Genomic DNA, 24,232 nt, shown 5'->3' with positions numbered 1-24,232 from the left:
ATTTATTCTTAACTATAAATTGGCATTTTATTTTTTATCATTGCTTGCTGCCCAGAGTTCCTTTGGCAGATGGGAAGCTATATACATTTGATTAATATATTAATTAATAAGCAACCTGGATTTCAAGGTTGTCTTGAGGGCAAGATGTTCTCAATCTCCGTGACCGAAGGGTGGTGAAGGTATGACAGAGAGGGAAAGAGAGAGGGCAATTGAGACGGAGACTATGTAACATATTTATTTCAATATTGATCATTTGGGACAAATACAAAAAATATGATTGTAGTTATAATTTATGCCTTAAGGGTTACTGGAGAGAACACATGGGTGGGAGAAGGACCTGACATAATTCCCCTTTTTCTTCCCATTCAGGAAGACCACTTTTATCCTCTAGATTTAACAGTTTAACAGATTATCAGAGTTGGAAGGGATCTTGTAGGTCATCTAGTCCAGGGGTCACCAACCTTTCGGACCTCAGGGCCACTAAATTCATAATTTTAAATCCCACGGACCACTAATATGATCTGCCTAATGACCGGCTGGGTGGGCGTGGCTAGATGGTCATGTGACTGGGTGGGCGTGGCCAACTCAATGTCATTCACACCGAGGGGCGCCTTGCCAGCCTCTACCTGTCCCTCCTCTCCCCTCCCCTCCCTTCTTGGACTCCTTAGGGCCCCAACAGGAAGCAGTTGTTGGAGCTAAGCAGCCACCATGAGAAAGAGTTGGCAAAATAGCTGGCCAGTTCAAATTGGATCTGACCAAGAAGGAGGCTCAGTAGAAGTACCTCACTGAGGACTATGAGCATAGGCTTTCCAAGCAGAGGGAAGACTATGGGAGTGCAAGGCCAGGTACAGGTGCCTGGAGGCTCAGCAGACTGAGATGGTCAGCCAGTTCCAGGCCGTGATGCAGTCCCACTGGAACAAGGCCCTCCAGCTCTTTGCCACCAGCGGCACTTCCCTCCAGCCTTCGCCCAAAGCCCTGCATCAGGAGGCCAAAGCAGACCCCAAGTCAGAATTTCTCCCCCCCTCTGATCCACACAAAAAGACCCCGAAGAGGGAGACTTTCTGCAGCAACACAAACATTTGTTGCATGTATCCAGTCCAGAGGCTGTAGTTTGAGGACCCCTGATTTAGTGCAATATAAAAAATACAAATTATTTTTCTGCAGACCACCAAAATTTTCTTGCAGACCACCAGTGGTCCACGGACCACCAGTTGGTGACTGCTGATCTAGTCCAACCTCCTGCCCAAGCAGACCCTACACCATTTTTGACAGTGGCAATCCAGTCTCTTCTTGAAAACTTCATCACTGGATAAAGCTCCTACAATTTCCGAAGGCAAGATGTTCCATTGGTTGATTGTTCTCACTGTCAGAAAATTTCTCCTCATTTCCAGGTTGAATCTCTCCTTGTTCAGTTTCCATCCATTATTCCTTGTCTGGCCTTCAGGTGCCTTGGAAAATAGCTTGACCCCTTCCTCTCTGTGGCAGCCCCTCAAATATTGGAACACTGCTATCCTGTCTCCCCTGGTACTTCTCTTCACTAGACTATCCATGCCCATTCCTGTAATCGTTCTTCATATGTTTTAGCCTCCAGTCCTCTAAACATCCTGGTTGCTCTTCTGTGCACTTTTTCTAGAGTCTCAACATCTTTTTTATAGTGTGGTGACCAAAACTGGATGCAGTATTCTAGATGTGGTCTTACTAAGGCTTTATAGGGTGGTATTAGTACCTCAGTTGGTCTTGATTGTATCCCACTGTTAATGTAATTTAGGATTGCATTGGCTTTTTTGGCTGCCGCTGCACATTACTAGCTCATATTTAATTGGTTGTCAACGAAGACTCCAAGATCAATTACTTACTGCGCATGTCCAAGATGGCGGCGTCTGCCTGAGCCGCGGCGTGAGGATGGGGGCTTTTTTGCCCCACGGGTCCGTTTCGGGGGTCCCTGAGCAATTTTGACCCCCCGCCCTGTTATGGGAGCTCCCCCACCAGTCGGTTGAGGGGTTTGTCTCCCCGGAAGATCGAGGCTGGGGGGGGATGGCGGCGAGATCCGGCGTTCGGGCACATCAGCTGGGCGGCGGCGGCGTTTTTCTGGGCCGGAGCCAGCTCGGAAGTCAGAGCAGCAGCGGCGACGGGCCTATGGAGGTCGTCGGTGGTCCTGGGGATGGCCCCAGGCCCAGGGATCTCCCCAGTTGCCTTGGGGCCGTCAGACTCCCTGGTGAGCTCGGGGACGCTGCCAGAGTCTTTTCTTTGGCAGCGGCAGCGAAAACGGCGTTAGCAGCGGCTGCGGCTGCAATGGCGGCCGTCTGGCGACGGTGGGAAGGAGAGCGTCAGCCATCAACTCTGCTGTGGTGCCTGACGGACTTACGGCAAACTATAACATCGTCCATCCGGGACAGGTTATGACCAGCGGGGGGGCTGCCCAGCTGATGGGTTAGTCCCTCACGTTGTTGGGAGGCCTCCACTGACTTTTGGGGGCTGGGAGATTTCCCCCTTTATTTTCCATCGTTCCCCTTGGCATTATACCTGTCCCGGACTGGTTGCCGTCTATGGACTCGCTGGCACTGAAATCCAGCTCATATTCATCAGAGCCCTCCCCCTGCTGTGGAGGGGGACCGTAAATTGTGTTGGGAGCTTATGGGAGCCGGTTCACTTCTTCCATCCCACCGGCAGAGGGGACTGTCCATCATACCAGCCACCGTGAGAGGGTGGTTTTGGTTTTCTGTGCCCCTCGAGCGGTGTCGGTATGGTATCATCTGCATTTCTCCAGCAGAGGGGACTGACCATCAGACCAACCACCGTGAGAGGGTGGTTGCGGACTATTAGACCAGCCACTGTGAGAGGGTGGCTATGGACTTTAACCCCTGCTGAACTGATATTGCAAAGGTTCACTACTTCCATCTCACCAGTAGAGGGGACTGACCATCAGACCAATCACCGTGAGAGGGCGGTTGGATTATATCACCCTTGAACTGTGTGGACTTGGCAAGAGATCCTTCCCACTGTGGTGAGGGGACAGTGGACTTTGGACCTCGGATTTTGGATGCCCCCACTTTATTTGCTCCCTTTTGGACCTCTTATTCTCCATCTGACCCTTGGGACATGGGCACTTATCCTCTGAGGCAAGATGTATACGGCAGCTGACCTTCTTGTTCTGCGAGACTCCCCCCTCTCGCAGGATTGGCCCTCCACTCTATCGAGGGCCTACCTCGATGACGGATTTTGGAATCCCGAGAGGTGGCATGCGGCGAAGAGGGGGTTGAGGGGTCTTTTAAAATTGTCGTTTGCCAATCTTTTAAGGGGTTTTGGGAGGGGGGAGGGTTGTTTGGCAAAGGATAGGGAGGGTGATTTGTTGGGGAGGGGACCAGGCCCGGCACAGGGTCGCGCTAGGGGAGGTGCGGAGCGGGGATCGGAGGGGGTTGGTGCTGGTAGGGAGGAGGGCGATGTCATCAGGACCGTAGGTGGGAGGGGCAGGTATGGTGGGAGCAGGGGGCCATATCATGTTGTGGGGGCACGTATCCGCTGTCTCCAAGCGGTGACATGCTCCGGCCCCCAGTGCTCTTCTCGTTCCCTGGGTTGTCCGGAGTCTCAGAGCCTGGGTCTTAGGCTGATGCTGTGCAATGCCAGGTCCGTGGCTAATAAAGCCCCCCTCATTTGTGAGCTGATTCAGGAGGGGGGAGCGGACCTGGCGGGTATTACTGAGACCTGGCTGGGCCTGGAGGGGGGGGTCCCCCTCGTAGAAATGTGCCCACCGGGTTTCCGCGCATTCCATCAGCCAAGGGCCCAGGGTAGGGGTGGGGGGGGTGGCGGTTATTGTAAAGGAAGGTCTTGATCCTAGGGAGGCCACTGTACCTCAGATAGCCGGTTGTGAGTCTCTCCTTGTGAAGTGGGGCCATGGAAGGCAGATGGGCCTGCTGGTTACGTACCTGGCTCCTTGCTGCGTGGCAGCGACCCTGCCCGAGCTCCTCAATGTTATAGCCGGGGTGGTGGTTGATACCCCCAGGCTTTTAGTCATGGGGGATTTCAACCTGCCGTCCATCGGTGAAGCATCTGAGGTGGCTCGGGAGTTCATGGCTTCCATGACGGCCATGGACCTGACCCAGTTAATTCAGGGCCCCACTCACATAGGAGGAAACACGCTGGACTTGGTTTTCGTCTCTGGTCAGTGGTTGAATGGCTTAGATACAGGGGATATAGTTATTGAACCCTTGTCATGGTCAGACCATTCTCTCCTTAGACTTGACTTCCTGACCGCTACGCCCCACCGCAGGGAGGCGGAACCAATTAGGTGGTTCCGCCCCAGGCGCCTGATGGATCCTGATAGGTTCCGAATGGAGCTTGGGCCATTTCCTGAGACTCTGGCACGCGACTCGACTGAGGACCTGGTGGCCGCCTGGGATAGGGCGGCCGCTGGCGCTTTAGATCGGGTCGTGCCTTTGCGGCCTCTGACCCGGCGCCGAATCTGCCCAGCTCCTTGGTTCTCCGAGGAGCTGAGGGGGATGAAACGCCGGAAAAGACGCCTAGAGAGTAGTTGGAGGGCCAGTCGCTCCGAATCTGACCGTACACTAGTGAGGTCTTATATCAAGACCTACTTAGTGGCGATAAAGGCGGCGAAGTGTAATTACTTTTCCGCTCTTATCGCGTCGGCAGAAAATCGCCCAGCTGCCTTGTTTAGGGTGACTCGCTCCCTTCTCCATCTGGGAGCGCGGGAAGACCCCTTGCAAGGTCGTGCTGAGGATTTTGCGCATTATCTGCACGATAAAGTCGCTCAAATTCGGGAAGGCTTGGACTCCGACTGGGTAGGTACAGGCGGGTTGTCCGAGGTCTGTCTTGAGACGGTTATCTGGGATGAGTTTGACCCTGTGACTCCCGAGGACGTGGACAGGATGCTGGGGAGGTTGAACGCAACCACATGTTTATTGGACCCGTGTCCCTCCTGGTTGGTGCTGGCTACCCGGGAGGTTACACGAGGCTGGCTCCAGAGGATTATAAATGCTTCCTTGAGTGAGGGGTTCTTGCCTCCCGCCTTGAAAGAGGCGGTGGTGAGGCCCCTCCTCAAGAAGCCCTCTCTGGACCCAGCTGTTTTAGCAAACTATCGTCCAGTTTCCAACCTTCGCTTCCTGGCGAAGGTTGTTGAGAGTGTGGTTGCGCGACAGCTCCCGCAGTACCTGGATGAAACCGTCTATCTAGATCCGTTCCAGTCCGGCTTCAGGCCCGGGTACAGCACGGAAACGGCATTGGTCGCATTGGTTGATGATCTCTGGAGGGCTCGGGACAGAGGTTGCTCCTCTGTTCTGGTCCTATTAGACCTCTCAGCGGCTTTTGATACCATCGACCATGGTATCATGCTGCGCCGGTTGGAGGGGTTGGGAGTGGGAGGCACTGTTTTACGGTGGTTCTCCTCCTATCTCTCCGACCGGTCGCAGTCTGTGTTGGCTGGAGGGCAGAGGTCGACCTCAAGGCACTTGGTTTGTGGGGTGCCACAAGGGTCGGTCCTCTCGCCTCTCCTGTTCAACATTTATGTGAAGCCGCTGGGCGAGATCATCCGTGGTTTTGGGGTGCAGTGCCATCTGTACGCTGATAACACCCAGCTGTACATCTCCACCCCAGACCACCCCAACGATGCCCTTGAAGTGATGTCCCGGTGCCTGGAGGCGGTGCGGGTCTGGATGGGGAGGAACAGGCTCCGACTCAATCCCTCCAAGACTGAGTGGCTGTGGCTGCCGGCGTCCCGATATAGTCAGCTGGTGCCATCGCTGACTATTGGGGGCGAGACATTGGCCCCCACGGAGAGGGCGCGTAACTTGGGTGTCCTCCTGGACGCACGGCTGTCCTTAGAAGAGCATTTGACGGCCGTGGCCAGGGGGGCTTTCTATCAGGTCCGCCTGATACGCCAGTTGCGCCCCTTTCTGGATCGGGACTCCCTATGCACGGTCACTCATGCCCTCGTTACTTCCCGCCTTGACTACTGCAATGCTCTCTACATGGGGCTCCCCTTGAGGAGCACTCGGAGGCTCCAACTGGTGCAGAATGCGGCCGCGCGGGTACTTATGGGGGCGGCATGGCGCTCCCACGTGACACCTCTCCTGCGCGAGCTGCATTGGCTTCCAGTGGTCTTCCGAGTGCGCTTCAAGGTGTTGGTTCTCATCTTCAAAGCGCTCCATGGCTTAGGACCCAGTTATTTACGAGACCACCTTCTGCCTCCGATAACCTCCCACCGGCCAACACGCTCCCACAGAGAGAGTCTCCTCAGGGTGCCGTCTGTCAGGCAATGTCGGCTGGCGACCCCCCGGGGAAGAGCCTTCTCTGTGGGGGCACCCGCCCTCTGGAATGAGCTGCCCCCAGGGATACGTCTAATCCCGGACCTCCGGACCTTCCGCCGGGCCCTGAAGACTTTTTTATTTCAGCAAGCCGGGCTGGGTTAAAAAATTTTTTTTTAATTGGGTGAATTTTATGGGTAACGGGGTTTTAAATTGGGAGAAGCCTAAGATAATTTAATTTTGTTTTAATGTATTTTAATATTTGTATTGTGTGTTTTTAATTTTGGCTGTTCACCGCCCCGAGTCCTTCGGGAGAGGGGGCGGTATAAAAATTTAATAAATAAATAAATAAATAAATAAATAAATAAATAAATAAATAAATAAATAAATAAATAAATAAATAAATAAATAAGCAAGTAAATAAATAAATAAATAAATAAATAAATAAATAAATAAATAAATAAATAAATAAATAAATAAATCCCTCTCACAGTCATTGCTATTAAGCTTGGTTTCACCCAGTTTATATGTGTGCGTTTGGTTTTTCTTGCCTAAGACTTTACTTTTCTCTACATTGAATTTCATTTTGTTAGATAGGGGTTAGATAGATCAGTTGACCTCTGAGAGCTCCCTCTGAAGCACATCTTTGTGAAGCTTCCAGAATGGCTGCCTTTGTAGGTACATGTGATAGCCACCTCCCAAAGCATTTCTAGAAGGATCATCTCAGACCAAATGGCTTGGGCAAGCTATTCTAGAAAGCCTTGAACATTACCTTAAGTGCAGTAAAGCATTGGCTGCAGATTAGGAAGATAGAACTTGCCCTAACTCACTGTCTGTCCCTGTCTACCTCTTGAGAGTAGAGGCTAAGGAAGATGTTTAGCCACTTCAGCTTCATGGCCTTTTGTCCGGACAGTTAGTCCTTAGTTGTCACCTTCATCAATTTCCAGATTAACTCTTCTCAGAGAGGTGAAACCAACTTTTGGGATGCAATTTGCTTTACCGAAGGGACGTGGTGGCTCAGTGGCTAAGACGCTGAGCTTGTCGATCGAAAGGTCGGCAGTTCAGCGGTTCGAATCCCTAGTGCCGCGTAACAGGGTGAGCTCCCGTTACTTGTCCCAGCTTCTGCCAACCTAGCAGTTCAAAAGCATGTAAAAAATGCAAGTAGAAAAATAGGGACCACCTTTGGTGGGAAGGTAACGGCGTTCCGGGCGCCTTTGGCGTTTAGTCATGCCAACCACATGACCACGGAGACGTCTTCGGACAGTGCTGGCTCTTCGGCTTTGAAACAGAGATGAGCACCACCCGCTAGAGTCAGGAACGACTAGCACATATATGCGAGGGGAACCTTTACCTTTACCTTTTATGCTTTACAGAACCTGTTGCAAAACTTTAAGCTGCAGCTCCAGATTACTAACAGCAGAGGGAGGCAGAACCTAGGTAATGATGAAAAGGGTACTGCTAGTGGCAAACCATTGGTGACTCTGATTATGTGCTGTGATGTTTATTATCAAGTTAGTGTTGGTTCTTAGCAACCACATGGATAGATTTCCCCCTCCATGATGTTCCTATCCTAGTCTTCTAGATCTTCCAATGGGGCATAACTGAGTCTTAACATTTTGCTGTTGGTGGTCTCTTCCTTCTACTTTCCCCAACATTGTGGACTTCTCAAGGGAGTAGATATTTGCATAAGGTATCTGAAGTATGATCATTTGAGCCTGTCATTTGTGCCTCAAATGAGAACTCTGGATTCATTAGTTTGTTTTCTTGGCTGCCCATGGTATTCTCAAGAATCTTCTCCAACCACCAAAAAACATCAATAGTTTTTCTCTCTTCCTAACCCTGGACCAACCTGTTTTTCAGAGGTTTTCGGCATGAAGCTGGTTTTTGCTTTCTCCTTTCGTCAGGAGAGCTCCGGGTGCATTGAGGCCATATCTCCCATCATTCTGAGCCATTGCGGTGAAAGGTTTCTACTATCAAGGAATTCCAGGGTATCCCTTATGAGAAGGCCAGTCTAGCAAAAAGGACTTTTAAGCTATCTTGGGCAGCTTTTTGATGACAGCTGTAACTGGAAGGGTACCAACCTTAAATCACATCACTTTACAGGATTTTATAGTTCTTTGGCTTAAATCACTGCTTCTTTCTGTTGTTGGGAGAAACCCAAAGAGAAAACGTTATTTTTAATAACTCAAATAGTTTAACTTGCTCTTTAACTTGGCTTCAATACTTTGCAGTATTCTTCTTTTTATTTGCACTTGTTGACCTGTTCTATTCGGCTTCATAATCGTCAGTACATAAAACGTTGAAATTGGGATGTTTCCATCAGTATTGCTACATTCCTCTTTCATTACTTAGGAGCAGGAAGAAAAAGCTGGTTTTGCAGCAGCTGCAGGGCCACTAGGTGGTAGTCAAGGACCATGATGTAATGATCTTGGTGATGACAATAATAATATTGCAGTATCCACTTTCACCTAATAAACCAAATCTTGAAAAGTCTCAGTTCAAACACGAGATCTTGTAAGAGTTTGGCAATTTTTAAAATTAAGAGAAGCACAATACTGTGTGCTTTTTGAAGAAGTTGTTGACTCCTGGTTTAAGTCAGTGTGCCCAAAGGCTGGGAAAATTGTGGGAGTTGTTGTTCCAATACATCTGAAGCAGGGATGGGTTCTACTTGCCTTTACTACCGGTTCGCACCGGGATCACACGCACCTTGCTTCTGTGCATGTGCAGAAGCTTCTGCGCATGCACAGATCGCTGATAACAACATCCGGAGCAATGGGCGGGGCCTCCCGCCGGTTTTACTACCGGTTCTTGTGAACCAGTCCGAACCAGGGGCAACCCACCACTGATCTGAAGGGAAAGTTGGGAAAGTTGAATCTAGGAATTGTTGGACTGTATATGGTAGGGGTGTCAAACTTGAGGTCCAGGGGTTGGGTCTGGCTCGCGGGGTGTTTAATCTGGCCCGCGGGGCTGCCCTGAAAACAGCGAAGGACTGGCCCGCACTGCCTCTGCCAGAGAACACGCAGCTCGGAACAGCTGCATGTGGCACTCCCAAGCTCCGTCTTCGCTGGCACAGGGTTGCAGGAGGCTATCACAGTCGAAAATGGAGCTCGCAAGGCAGGGGTGGGTTCTACTTACCTTTACTACTGGTTTGCAGCAGGAGCGCACATGCACGCTCTCTTTGCTCGTGCGCACGCTTCTGCGCATGCGCAGATGACCTATGATGACATGGCAGGTGGGCGGAGCCTCCTGCCAGTTTTACTACCGGTTCTATAGAACCAGACAGAACCGGGAGCAACCTACCACTGTCGCAAGGGCCGTGGGCGGCACTCCCAAGCTCCATTTTCTCTGCCAGTGGATTGTAGGAGGCCATCGCAGCCAAAATGGAACTTGGGAGCCCGTTTTCGCTGGCAGAATGCTCGGGCCACCACGGGCACCCCCAACACGAGTGACGGTCGAACTCGCCACACACCCCTGGTCCCTCGAAGGTCAAACACAACCCTGATGTGGCCCTCAATGCAGGGGTGAAATGCTACAGGTTTGGACCGGTTCAGCTGAACTGGTAGCGGCGGCGGCGGGTGGTTCAGAGAACTGATAGCGGCGGCAGCGCGAGGCTCTGCCCACCCGCCTGGATGTCATTACTTCCTGATTTTAATCCCTGCCTCAATGAAATCGAGTTTGAAACCCCTGGTATATGGCCTGACCATCTCAGTATACATCTCATGGCCCAGACCTTTGTTTTACTTTGCACTTCAGGCCCTATAAATTCTTCTCTTTGATCCGTGATCTATATGCCTGCTTCTCTTCACATACCCATTTCATTATTTTATTTTCTGCTGTTGACTTTAGCTTATCTCTCTCCGATGCTCTTTTTCCAACATTATTGAAGATTTCATTGTGAAAAGGAGAGAGGAGGGGAAAAAAAATATTTTCTCTGAATGTTCATGGTTGGTTTTAAAAAGGAGAAACAAATAAGGGAAAACACCAAAGTAATACTCCTGTTTCCAGCCTGTTTGCTTTTTGATATGACTATTCCCTCTTTCAGTCATTCTTAGTTTCCCTACCAATATATTATAAATAAACCAGAAGGTCCAAGACAGGAGGAAGATATTCAGAAGGACAAGGGAGAATAGCAAGATTGGGTGCTCTTTCAGAATTTATTGGCTTCAACACCTAGACACATACACATTACAGATAGTCCTCGACTTACAGTCGTAATTGAGCCCAGAATTATGGTCGTAAATTATGGTTGTAAAATCACTGCCTGCACTCAATTTTACAACTTTTTTTCCCCCAGCAAGCCCATTTTCCCCAAGTGGCTGGTTTTTGCTAGAAATAGGAAATCAGGAAAATCTGCTAAAAATTGCAGTCATGTAACCACGAAATCCTGCAAATGGCTGTAAATGCAAACCAGCTGCCAACCGCCCAAAATGCAGTCATGTGACTACAGGTGTCTGTGTGTAGCTATCAGAACTTTGAAAATGGGTTATAAATAGCTCTGGGGAGGAGTCTGTCTTAACTTCTAACAGTTTCTAAGTCATTAAGCAAGGACTGCCTGTATTAAAATATAAAATTGGAATGCCCTCCAACAATAAGGTTCTTTTTGTTCATATTTTTTTTTAAAAAAATGGGCCCGTTTTACACTTTCATAAAGTGCTGTAGAAGTCTTAACATGATAGTACAAAAGTATAAGTCAGTTCAATATTATGGTAAAACATGGGAGCTGTGGAGTATATTACTTGGATACTGCATTAAAACAAAACTTTGGTACCATCACATAGGATTGCAGAGGAAAATCACTGTTTTGAAATCTTTTATTAATGGATAACAGCAGATCCATAACAAAAGGATGGAGAAAAGCTGCAGATGGGTCAAAGGGACTATTGCCTACCTGGGCTAATTTTGGAAATGAACGTTGGGTGTTCTTTTTAAGCCAGAATTCAGAAAGAGCAGAATGAAGATGGGATGAATTTGCAGGACAGTGAACGAATGGAAAAAATGGAAAAAGAAGCATGCTAGTAATTATTCCGGTATTGTTCAGACTTGTTTTTTGTTTCACCAGAGGGCAGGGCTAGAAGCAATTAAAGGCAAATTACAGGGAACAGATTTTGGCTCAACTGTTAGGAGAAATTCTTACTCTAATGGTAAGAGATGATCGACAATGCAAATAACTGTCTGAAGACATACAGGGCTTCCTCTCCTTGGAGGCTAGACAGCAAACAGTCAGGATTCTTTGGCTGCATCTTGTATTATACTATAAAACGTGGACTGAAAGGAAATAGAACTAAAGGACTGTCCAGCTCTGCCTTTCTATTTGTCTGCAAGGGAAATCACCAGATGGCACAAAATACAGTAACATGCATTTCATAATTTAGCATGTGCAATGACGTCTCGCCTCTTTTTCTTGCTAATATAGATGGAGAGCCACAGTTAGCCTCTACTGTCATTGACACTATATTGGCTGGTTTGCCAGGACCTCGTGGGGCACCAGGACCCATAGGGCTGCCAGGTAAGACAGATGGATTGATAGAAACAGAGGAATAAAGCAATAACTGTGTTTGAGACGCTCCAAGATAATCACTTCTAGAACCTGTTTACTTGACACACTTTATTATTATTATTTTTTAACATCCAACCCTCAATCTTTCCATCTGTATTCCATTTCGGAAAAATAAATGGGAAGCAAACAAAGTGGCAGCTTGAACAATCATCTTTATTTTCAAGAATGTTTCTGGGACTCAACAAGATTGCATAAGTGTTTTTGGAGGATAAGAATATGACAGCTGCAACTTGGAGCTTTGTTTCACAAAGAGGCAAGGTTAAGCAGAGAAAGGAAACATCCATCCTAGTAGAGAAGTGGTGCAGGAGGCTGACTAGGCCACGCCCACCATGGCCACGCCCACCCAGCAACCGGGCAGAGAACCCCGTGCTAAAATTTTTGAAGCCCACCCCTGAGTGTAGCCATTCGTATTCCTGTGGCACAGGGGTGGGTTCTACTTACCTTTACTACCAGTTTGCAGCAGGGCCGCGCGTGCTGTGAAGCATTTTGATGATGTCGGGGTCAGTGGGTGGAGTCTCCCGCCGGTTTTACTAGCGGTTCTATAGAACCGGTGCGAACCGGGGGCAACCCACCACCGCTGTGGCAGCAACTTTATAAGTTATGCCCATGCGCTGTGAATGTACTGCACAGAACATCCCTTCTCCTGGTTTTACAATAAGGGTGAATAAATTTCTTCTGCAATTTCCTTTGAGAGGTTGACATGGGCGGTGGGGGAGAAAAGAGGGCTTTCTTTTATCAGTTTGGAGGGATTCTTGTACAAAGCGTGTGCTTTAAGCCTACCAGAAGCGTAAACAACCTATTTGAGGTCTTAATTTAGTTAAAAAAGAAAGAAAAACAAACAGTAAAATGCCGAAGTAAAGTGCATTTTACTGCCAAATTTCAGTAGTATAATCTTGGAGGGGTGGATGCCTACAAAATGGGTCTGCAGGAATCATATGCAGCTGTGGCCTACGGATTGCCCGTGATTGTTTTACATATAGAAAAGAAAAACTCTCAATTTCCTAAAGACTGCAATTCCCAATCACACCCTTTGCCCTGTGTCAAAGAAGACTCCATCACCCAGGCCAAAACTATTTTTTTAAAAAAGTTAAATCAGGGCAACTTTATATACTTTGGCCCAGTTGCCCTCATTTGACTTTTTTTAAAAATGCCCTTTGCCCTCTTACCAGGGATGAGCTTCAGATTCTTTAGCAATGAGTTCGCTGCCCCGTTGCTGGATGGACATTCCCATGGTGGGCATGGCCTAATTGGCTGCCTGCACTAGGGGTGGGGGTTGCCCTCCCCAGGCTCCAGGGGCTTTCCTCGAGCCCCTGGAAGGGTGAAAACAGCTTCCCCTGGAGGCCCTCCGGAGACCAGAAACGGGCCCATTTCTGGACTTCCAGAACCTCCGGTACGCCTGTTTTTTGCCCTCCCAGACCCTCCACATGGCCCCTGCACTTACCTGGAATGATGAACGGGCCGCGTGGAGACTCCTGGGAGGGGAGGGGTGGGAGGGACGGGGTGGGCATGGCCAGCCAGGGGTGGCATTTGAGGGTTTGCCAAACCCCAGCGATCCTTGGCTAGAGGATCGCCCAAACCCTGCCCAACCCCCAGGAGCCCACCCCTGCGTCTTACCCAACTGCTGAAACTATCACTCCCACTAAACGGTAACAATTGTGAATTGTCTCTGGCTACCCAAAAGATGCCTAGCCCTCAAATCAAAAAAAAAAAAAAAAGGGAGGGGGCACAGAATCATAGAGCCACAGATGACAGCAATCTTTTCAGTCCACCCAACAATCAGGAATGAAATCACGATAGTTTAAAAAGCTCTTCCTTCCATTAGACTGGCCTGTAACTTCTAACTGTAATGTTCATTTCTTTCTTTTTGCTTTTTTGTTTTAAAAAAAAGAAATTGTCTTAAGTGATTTGTCTATGGCAGAGGCACTCAAAAGTGACCTCCCATCAGGATGACAAGACGTCCTTTCTCTTATTACCGCATTCCTACATTGAGCCTTCAGCTCATTTCATCCCAGACTTTGATATATGAGGGCTGCATTAATTATGGAGGCAGATTCAATTGCCCTGGTGAGCTGTCTGGAGCTCTTGGGGGTTTCAACTGAAACAATTAAGGCTAAGTTTGGAAGGAGCCCACGCCGGTCCCTCCCTCCTCCCCAAAGATTGGCAAGTGTAATTAATAGTCGGCGTCTGGAAGAAATTATATCACTCCCGTCACCCCCCCCCTTTTTTTTTTTCTTCAGGTAGGGTGAAGCCATTTGAAGGCAATCCCTTTACGATGCAGGCAGCATTAACAAGCAGATCAGTCCAAATGAGTCTTCTCCTTCTGCCAAGCAGTGAGCTTGCTGCATGCCAGGAAGAACTCAACGCTTGTTAGGAAAGAGACGGCGGGAAGTTCTCGCCTGTCTGGAGTCACAAGAATTCTCTAGGGCAGAGATTTGGAAGCTGGATCCAAAATTATGCCTGGCAAGTTATGTAGGTGGAGTCTAGATCTGTCACCAGTTCAAGGAAAGAGCACCTGCTTTGCTTGCAGAAACACTTAAGTTTCAGTTCTTGGCACTACTTCCTAAAAGCAAGGAAGGTGTGCAAGCAACCTAAACCGCTCAGATTTCAGTAGAAAATTTGCACAGAAATCGCAAGCTATTTCCTGCTGCTTTCCAGGCATAAATCAAAACAAATTGGAGGTGTAAACTTTTCTTCAGGTTTAATACTACCCCTAGCCCAGGGGTCTGCAACCTTAAACACTCGAAGAGCCATTTGGACCCGTTTCCCACAGAAAAGAAAACACCGGGAGCCACAAAATCCTTCCTGTGCCTGACTATTTCTTGAGCCACAAATCTAGCATATGTAGTTGAATTAAATGTTCTGTTTTCTTCTGAAACTTTTCTTTTCTTGGATTTCTCCCTGGTTGGCCTACTGGGGGTTGAAAAGCTCAATAAGTTGCACTTTTACCGGTGGGTGTCGCACATTGGCGGTTGTGACGCATATTTTGAGTGACAGGGAGCCGCAGCAGAGGGGTGAAAGAGCCACATGCGGTTCCAGAGCCGCAGGTTGCTGACCCCTTACCTAGCCCCTGTAATACCTTTAGATTTCCCAGTAAACCTCCTTAACCCTATATAATTCAGAGGTCCTTACTGTATCACTGCTTGTTTTTATTCAGGCTGATTTAAAAATAAAATAAAATGAATCTTGCTTGCTCTATTACATCTTGCCAAAACTTGTTGCAGAATGGCAGAAATAAATAGACTTTTCAAGTTGGTTTATTTTATTTTATTTTATTTTTGCAAATGAGCAAAATTAAAAGTTTGAGAGTTGGTTATCCATCATTTAAATTTCTCCAGTCCCGCACATCAGCCATAAATAGGTTTCCTAAAGTGAAATTGCCAAACGCCACATATGAGAGCAGGGTCTGGTCTTTAAATGGGAAATACCATTGTATGGTATCTCCGTATTGTTACAAGCTTCCAGTCTTTGCATGTCAGGCTGTAAATCCTATTTGCTCTCGACGGCTCATACGATATGGAATGCCAAGTGTTATTAAATGTAAATATCAATTGTGAAATAGGATTGGGATATTAACCTGAAGTTCTGACCATCAAAAGGCGAATCCAGTTCCTTGATGGGTAGGAACAGCCTATCAAAGTAAGCCTTTTTCTATCCTCCTCTTAGCTACAAACAAGCAGCAACTCTGTTTGGTTGTCTATCATTTGGATTTCTCCATTCCTGCATATCGGCCATCAATGGATATTCCAGAAGTGGTGTGTGAAATTTAAAGCTTCTAATGACTCTTTGGTGAAAGCTGAAAGGAAGTGCTGACAATGGCAAAACAGATCCTTATAATAGAAAGATAGCACGTCAAGATCATTGTCTATCCTTTTCCCTACACTGGTGTTGTTGTTGTTGTTAATTGTGAAGTCGTGTCCGACCCATCGCAACCCCATGGACAACATTCCTTCAGGCCTTCCTGTCCTCTACCATCCTCTGGAGTCCATTTAAGCTCACGCCTACTGCTTCAGTGACTCCATCCAGCCACCTCCTTCTCTGTCATCCCCTTCTTCTTTTGCCCTCAATCTTTCCCAGCTTTAGGCTCTTCTCCAGTGAGTCCTTCCTTCTCATTAGGTGGCCAAAGTATTTGAGTTTCATTTTAGTGAGACCCAAAGACCACTTTTTTAGATCCTCTGCATTTCTCCTCCAACAAAAAGCAACAGATAGATGAACCCTAGATGATGCTCTAGAGCTTTCTTCAGAGTGATGCCTTCAAATATATTAGACAAAAGGGGTTAATTAAATCATTTAAGACACTCAGGGCAGTTGGGAATGACAGAATTTGTAATCCAACCATATCAGGATATCGTTGGCTCAAGGAAAGCCTGGAATCTTGCAACTTAGTATTTGCATCAGAATACAGATGTGTGTTAAGTAATATGCAAATCCTTAAAATACATTAATACATTTTTTTCACCAGGCCCACCTGGATCTTCAGGCCCCAAGGGAGCACCAGGGCCAATGGGAGCACCTGGAGTACAGGTAGGCAAACCATTTTCACCCACCTGTTGAGCCTTTTTGAGGTCAAATTAAAGTGATTTTTTTTTCTACTAAGCTTAACAAAAATTATTATTCATATTTCTTTTATTTGTTTTTTAAAGAGGCCCGGTCGTAACAGCTTGATCTCCCTGATTCTGCCTTTCTGTACCAGACACGTGATAGTTTAACATTTTAAACTATGTACAACTTAGGAGTCATTAATCTCTGGTACAACCCATATAGTTACAGGTATAGTTACAGGTATAGTTACCTATGACCACCACTGAGTCCGTTGCGGCCAACTTTTCCGAAAGAGCACCCAGTCAATGTGCAATGTGTGGCCTTGCTACAGAGGCCACCTCGTGCCATTCTGAAAATGGGCATCGTTAGGGCCATCTCAGAAGAGCGTAATTTTCCAATTGGAAAATTATTTGGAAAATAATCATGGAATAATTTCCATGATTTGGAAAATCATGTCTTTCTGAGAGATTGTAAGTGAGAATTAGAAGCAGCTGCTTCTGGAATGGCACGAGGTGGCCTCTGTAGGAAGGTCACACATCGCATTGACTTTCTCTTTTGGAAAGGCAACCTTCAAAGGAGGTCAGCGGAGCAATGCTGGGATAGGGAGGAGACCCAAGGCCTCTCAGGGGTCCTTCAAGGGAGAATGTGGGGAGTTGCAATATCCCTATGGTCAGTCATAAGGGCAGGTGGAGTTGCTAAGTGCATGGATTTTTATCACATGATTGCCAGAGTGCTGCAATGACTGTAATTTAAGAGTACAGGACATTTGTCCTTTCATTCAGCACCATTGTACAGATAGTTCTCGACTTACGACCACAATTGAGCCAAAATTTTCTGTTGTTAAGTGAGAGATTTGTTAAGTGAGTTTTGTCCCATTTTACAGCCTCAGTTGTTAAGTCAATCACTGCAATTGATAAGTTAGTAACCCAGTTGTTAAGTGAATCCATTGGCTAACCCATTGACTTTGTCAGAATATATATATATATATTTAAATTTGTATACCGCCCTTCTCCCTGAGGACTCAGGGCGGTGAACAGCCAAGTAAAAGCATAAACTACAAACATTAAAATACAATTAAAAAGATATATATAAATTTGGCCCCATGATTAAAAACAATAACAAACAATTAAAAACATTTTAAAAAAGTGTTAGGCCAGCCCGGCTTGCTGGAAAAAGAAGGTTTTAAGGGCACGGCGGAAGGCACCGAGGTCTTGGATTCTCCTTATCTCTGGGGGCAGCTGATTCCAGAGGTTAGGTGCCCCCACAGAGAAGGCCCTCCCCCTGGGGGTCACCAGCCTACATTGTTTGGCTGATGGCACCCCGAGGAGGCCTCTCTGTGGAAGCGCACAGGTCAATGGGAGGCTGTCGGTAGCAGCAGGCAGTCTCGAAGATAACTAGGTCCTATGCCATGGAGCGCTTTAAAGGTGATAACCAACACCTTGAAGCGCACCCGGAAGACCACTGGGATCCAGTGCAGCTCACGCAGGAGAATGTTGCAAAAGGTGATCACATGACCCCGGGACATGGCAGCAGTCATAAATATGAACCGGTTGCCAAGCATCTGAATTTTGATCACATGATCATGGGGATGCTGCAAAGATCATAACTGTTTTTCAGTGCTGTTGTAAATGAACTGTTGTAAGTCAAGGACTACCTGTAATTTCACTCACTGAACAAATGGTTTTAAGTTGAGGACTACCTGAACTTTTTCAGCAATGCAGAAGTATTGCTAGTTATTTGGCTTAAAGATAGGCTAGAGAAAAGCACCACATACTGTGTAAAACTAGCATTTGTAACATAGATGCCATAGGTAGATGCAATGATGTTTGCATGGTAAAACCCAGGCATGATAAGTGTGTGATTTTGCAAAAGGTAGTATTTTCTACCTATAAAAAGATCCAGCACTATGTATTAATATGACAGAGTGATATTATCTGTGATAATACAACAAAGTCTTGTACTGTTTATATTATAGTAGTGAATTCAACCAGTGATTGTTGATAAGTATAAAACATAAGACATAATTATTGCTGAAGGAGCCATCAGAGATTACAGTTTTCCATAAGCAATGTAACTTTTAATGCAGCATTTCTCAGTCTGGGCTGTTTTAAGATGTGTGAACTTCAGCTCCCAGAATTCATTCAGGCTGGGGAATTCTGGGAGTTGAAGTCCACACATCTTAAAACAGCCCAGGTTGACAAACGCAGTTCTAATGTCTTTGCTTTCCATCAGGGCACTCCTGGTTCTCCTGGACAGCCTGGGCTGAAGGGCCCAAAAGGTGATCGGGGCGAAAGGGTAAGCCAAGTTTTAGATTTGCGCCAGATCACCGGTGCGGTTCAGCAGATTCCTTTTATGCATTAAAAATATGAATTATGAACTTCGGGGCAATGTTTATGTCAATGGACATAATTGGAATTTTGGAAGCATGTTTTAGGCATGCTCACATAGTGATTGTTTGGCTGGCTTGCTCACTTAAGAGTTCCTTCATCTACACCATTGTTTCTCAATCTTGGCAACTTTAAGAAATGTGGATTTCAACTCTTAGGATTCCCCAGCAGACATGGCTGGCTGAGGAATTCTGGGAGTTGAAGTCCACACATCTTAAAGTTACTAATGTTGAGAAACAATGTTCTACCCTTTTTTCACAACTGACCTGTTAAAAGATACGGGCAACCAGATTTACCCCTGAATGAATCACAAAGCGGTAATTCTTTTTTTGTTTCCATTTCCTAAAAATTCAAGTGAGGCTCACATGAAGCCCAGAAATATTTATAGAAATATGGATTAAATTGGAGGCTATTGTTGATCTTGCAAAGAGCTAGCTTGCCATCTTTTAATTAAAAGAGTGAGGAGGAAGTCTTGCTGCCATCAAAGATGTTTCCTGTAGGAACCTTCATGTTACATGATGCAATTGTGATATCAGGCTGACTAATTCCACACAGTGTTGGCATACGTCATAGGCTTGCATATTGCTTGCTATTTGGTAACTATACAATGCAGTAGTGGGTTCCACTTAACTTCGCTACTGGTTCGGAACTGTGAGCGTGCGTGCGTGTGTGCCTGCTTTGCCCGTGTGCACATGCACAGAGCATTCGTGATGATGTCCGGGTGGGTGGCGGAGCCTCCTGCTGCCGCCGCCGCCGCCACTACCGGTTCGTCCAAACCGGGGCGAACCGGTATAAACCCACCACTGTCAACACCTCAACTCACAGCTCAACTCATTCTCATCGTTGTTATCTCTTTTTTTTTGTAAAAAGATTTTCTTTATTTTTTACACATATACACACACAAACATACAATGTATTTTTGCTGATCAGAGTATTTGGCTGGTTAACAAATTTAAACAATTTTTAATCTTTACAATTAAAATTACCGTTTCTATACCTCCTTTTTGCATTTTCATCTATTTTTTACCAATTTTACCCTTCATTTTCATCTCTAACTTTAACCAAATTCCAATTTTCCCTTCTATTCTATATTAAACTCCATCTTATTGTCATCTGTTTTTATATCCATCATCAGAATAATTAATTTTATGTTGTTACAATTGTTCAGTTCTTATAGGAATAATGAGCCCACTTGTTTTATAACTTACATTTTCTTAAGTAATACATCCAACATTTTAATATAATCAGTTACTTATATAAGTAATTTTTCTATTCATATATTCAAACACTTAAAGAAAAAAAAAGAATATAAACATGGCTATTCCAATTAGTTCCATCTTCATTCATCAAATAATTTCACCATATGTTCCTCTGAACCACATCTTAATCATCGTTGTTATCTGTAGTGCAAGGGAAACTGTCATTTGTGACATCAGGAGCTCTAAATTTCCCTGCCTGCAGGGAGTCCTCGAGTTGTAACCGTAATGGACCCTGCCCATCACTGTCGTAAGACGCGACAGACATAAATCGGGTCAGCCATATGACTGACCCGATTTTATGAGCTTTTTTGCAATGGTTGTTAAGTGAATTTATAACAATAGCAATAGAATTTTAGGCCTATATACCACCCCATAGCTCTTTATAGCAGTCTCTGAGCAGTTTAGACTTAGAATAACTTTATTGTCACTTTGAATGTACACTAATCGGCATACATTAAAATGAAATTTTGTTGCATACAGCTCTCAAAGGGACCACCTCCAATATGCACTACATAAACATGACTAAATAAATAAACAAATACAAAAGTATGCATATACTCACATATATTATATGACACAGAGAAACAGCACATTCTAGTTTGGATGTATACATGGACATGGCGAAAAAACGAATCTTTCGAGTTTACCAGACGGATGGCATAGGGAACAAAGCTGTTACAGAATCTGGTAGTCCTGCTAGAAATACTTCGAAACCTCCTCCCAGAGGGGAGCAACAGAAACAGACCCTGAAGTATAAGGTAAAAGCATTATTTGCATACTGCCCCCAACAACTTGACTCCTCATTTTACTGACCTTGGAAGGATGGAAGGCTGAGTCAACCTTGAACCCCCTCAAGATTAAACTCCAGGCTGTGGACAGAGTTTGCCTGCAGTATTCCACTTACCCACTGCACCACCAGGGCAAACTCATGGTTTTCTATGAACTGGGGGAAAAAAATGCTTTTAAAATTCTCCGATGATCCCAGCTGAGTTGCCTGATTGTCAGAAGCTTTTAAAAGCATTTTTTTCTGCAACCTCTTCGGCCGAAGAGGTTATAGAAAAAATGTTTTTAAAAGTTAAAAAAAAAAAAAAGTTGGCCACGCCCACCCAGTCACATTACCCCCCCCCCCCCCCAAGCCATGCCCACAGAACCGGTAGTAACAAATTTTACATTTCACCACTGCTGCAAATGGCAGTAAATGTAACCCAGTTGCCAAGCTTCCAAAGTGCGGACATGTGAATGCCGGGGGTGTGCGTGTGTGACCTTTGGAACTTTGAAACTTGGTGTAAGTACCCCCATGTCAGAACTTTGGATGGTTGCTAAGCAACCGATCATAAATCAAGGACTATCTGTATTCAACAGCTAAAATTAAATTTTTAAAAGAGTATTAAATACTGAGGCAAAGCATCAATCCAGATTCAGAGGGGAAGAAGCAATCAGGCATTAACTGACCACCCATTCACTGAAGTGTACACTGTACTTATTGGCACCACATTAAATCAAATGCATCATCACTGGTGTAGCAAAAACCCAGAAAAAAAGTACGCTTCTGTAAGGACTTACCAACTGGTATGAGGCCAATACTTCCATGCATACCAAATCACCATTTCCTCTTTGAATCTGGATTATAGCACAGTCTAAGAAAACACGGTGGTATATTTACTGTCAAATATAATTTGGACCTATAATACACTTAATGACATATATAGTTTGGTATATCTGAGACGATTATGATATCAGGAGAAGGCCCTTAGATGAAAAATGGCACTTCAGGCAAATTCATGTGGAAAAAAGTTGTTCTCCAAGTAGGTATGCCTTTAAACTATTCTCCTTCACTATGAAGAATAGAATAGTAGATCTCTCCTGACTGACCAAAAAGGGAGTAGCTTCAGGACTTTCATAAGCTCTTGTGAAAGGAAATTAAGAAAATTTGTTTAACAATCAGGGGATGCTCAAACGGAAGAAATTCTGTTCTTCTTCCATTGGTCAACGTAGAAAAACAGCCAATGCCATTGGAATGTATTGATCCCCGGACATTTCAGAACAAAATACAATGTATATTAAAACCAACGTACATTAGGCCCAAGAACTGTACATTCTACTACACCAATTTTAGTGGTTAGGGTGCTGGTTTGGAAATCAGGAGACCATGAGTTCTAATTCTCCCTTAGGCATGAAAGCAAGCTGGGTGACTTTGGGCCAGTCACTCTCTCTCAGCCCAATCCACTTCACAATGTTCTTAAGGGGAAAATAGAAGGCAAGAATATTTTATTTGCCATTTTGAATTTGATGTAAAAAAAAATACGTTAAAACGCTGATATAAAAAACTAATAAAGATAACATTTTTTCCAAGGATCACGAGGTATCGAGCCATCTCTATAGTTCCTTTAGTGTCTGAACAGCATTGCCTCTTTAGATCTTGAAATCACCTTTGCTGGCATTTTAAAAAAGCCTTATAAATACACGTTTTGAGCAGACTTTTAATTTTTGTTGGATTTTAATGCTCACTTATAAATTTAGGATTTTTACTAACTGTTTGAAGTTTTTATTGAAAACTACCCTGAGGTATGGTAACTCACAGTTTAAAAAAAACATGAGAAGAACAATAATACAAATAAGCAAAAGGATCACAGAATTGGTTCCCAAAACCTTAGTTATTTCTTTTTCTAAAAGGTATCTCGGCTATCTCGTATCAAAACACTACATTTAATCAGTTTCATTTAATGTTGTTCGAAAGACTTTCGATTCTACATCCTGATGCTCATCTATCCCTTCTCTGATCTATCTTCTTCTCATGTAAACAAACAAAGAAACAAATTGCTTTAGCCACTAACCTAGCAGCTGGACTTTCCCATTAATTGATTTTACTTCTGACAGGGGCCAGCGGGGCAGACTGGTGAAAGAGGCATTAAGGGTTTTCCTGTAAGTGATTTATTTATGTGTGTCCATGTATGTTTTCGGCTTAATTTCACCCAAGGCATAAAGGTTGAGGTTCTACAGCACCCCACAGCTGAGACGACACCATAGCCAACCTTCCAATAAGCCAGAGATCTCCAAACGTGGTAACTTTAAGGCTTGTGGATTTCAATTCCCAAAATGCAGGCTGAGGAACTCTTGAGAGTTGAAGTCCACAAGCCTTAAATTTGCTGCGTTTGGAGATCCCTGCAATAAGCTCCAGGGGATCAAATATGGACTGGGCCATACAACAAGATGAACATAAACAGGATCCTTCATTTGTCCCACTGCACAAGATCAGAACCAGGCTAGCACCCTCTATAGCAGGGGTGTCAAAGTCAATTTCATTGAGGGCCACATCAGAATTGTGTTTGACCTCGGGGGACGAGAGGGCGGGATGGGCATGGCCAGCTCAATGTCTCTCATCGAGGCTCCGTTTTTGGCCGTGACAGCCTCCTGCAGCTCTCTGCCAGCAAAAACGGAGCTCGGGGAGGCCGCTTCATTTTAGCTGGCAGAGGGCTGCAGGAGACTGTCACAGCCAAAAACAGAGCCTGGGAGGGCCGTGCACAGCCCTCCCAAGCTCCATTTTCACTGGCAAAGGTACCATAGGCCAGTCCTTTGCTGTTTCCAGGGCGGCCCTGCGGGCAAGATCTAAGCACCCCGCCAACCAGATCTGGCCCACAGGCCTTGAATTTGACATACCTGCTCTATAGCATGACCCTTGTTCACAGCCAATTTGTCCCAGGCAGTCTTTGCTTCCTCACTTCACAAACACTCAGTGGGTAGGTTTCAGGGAGGAGTACATTGCCTCTTTTTCCAGCCAAATCTTGGTAATAAATGTCATAAACATGACCGTTATTCTTCTACATAGAACTGGCAACATCTTGATGCTGAGGGAAGCCACAATTCGGCCACTTAGGCACTGGGCTGAGGATGCTGAGCTGGGAGAGAGATGAGTGTCAAATTGCCTGTTACTTTTCTCCTCTAATAGTCTGCTCAGCTCTTATCTCCAGCCCATTATTACTTCAACATTCACCCTCCACACTACCTCCTCTTAGTTCTTCCTTGTTTCCCCTATTAGCTGCAGGAGTCCCAAAAGCCATCCTCCCCTCCCAGCTCACATTCATCCCTCTTCCATTCACACATCTTTCCATTCCCACTCTATCCATCTGGTGGGTATCTGATCTAACCACTCTGCCAATCCCTTGGTGTCAGGACTCTTCTGGTCCCAGAAGCAGAAGTGCCTCATCTCTTCCCCCTCATTCCGCCCATTATTTT

General features: G+C 45.8%; 1 protein-coding gene across 1 annotated transcript in view; it reads left to right on the top strand.

The window, feature by feature from the left end:
* COL26A1 (collagen type XXVI alpha 1 chain) overlaps window positions 1-24,232 on the top strand; it is a 206,033-nt gene that overhangs the window by 174,911 nt on the left and 6,890 nt on the right. Inside the window, exons 8-11 of the mRNA XM_070945813.1 lie at window positions 11,671-11,763; window positions 16,274-16,335; window positions 18,586-18,648; window positions 22,877-22,921. Coding sequence (XP_070801914.1) covers window positions 11,671-11,763; window positions 16,274-16,335; window positions 18,586-18,648; window positions 22,877-22,921 — 263 coding nt within the window. The remainder of the gene's footprint in view (window positions 1-11,670; window positions 11,764-16,273; window positions 16,336-18,585; window positions 18,649-22,876; window positions 22,922-24,232) is intronic.

The sequence above is a fragment of the Pituophis catenifer genome, unplaced genomic scaffold (assembly GCF_029215685.1).
Source record: "Pituophis catenifer annectens isolate HBS135680 unplaced genomic scaffold, rPitCat1.0.hap2 SCAF_1, whole genome shotgun sequence".
Taxonomy (NCBI): Eukaryota; Metazoa; Chordata; class Lepidosauria; order Squamata; family Colubridae; genus Pituophis; species Pituophis catenifer.
This window is presented reverse-complemented; position numbering and strand designations above follow the sequence as displayed.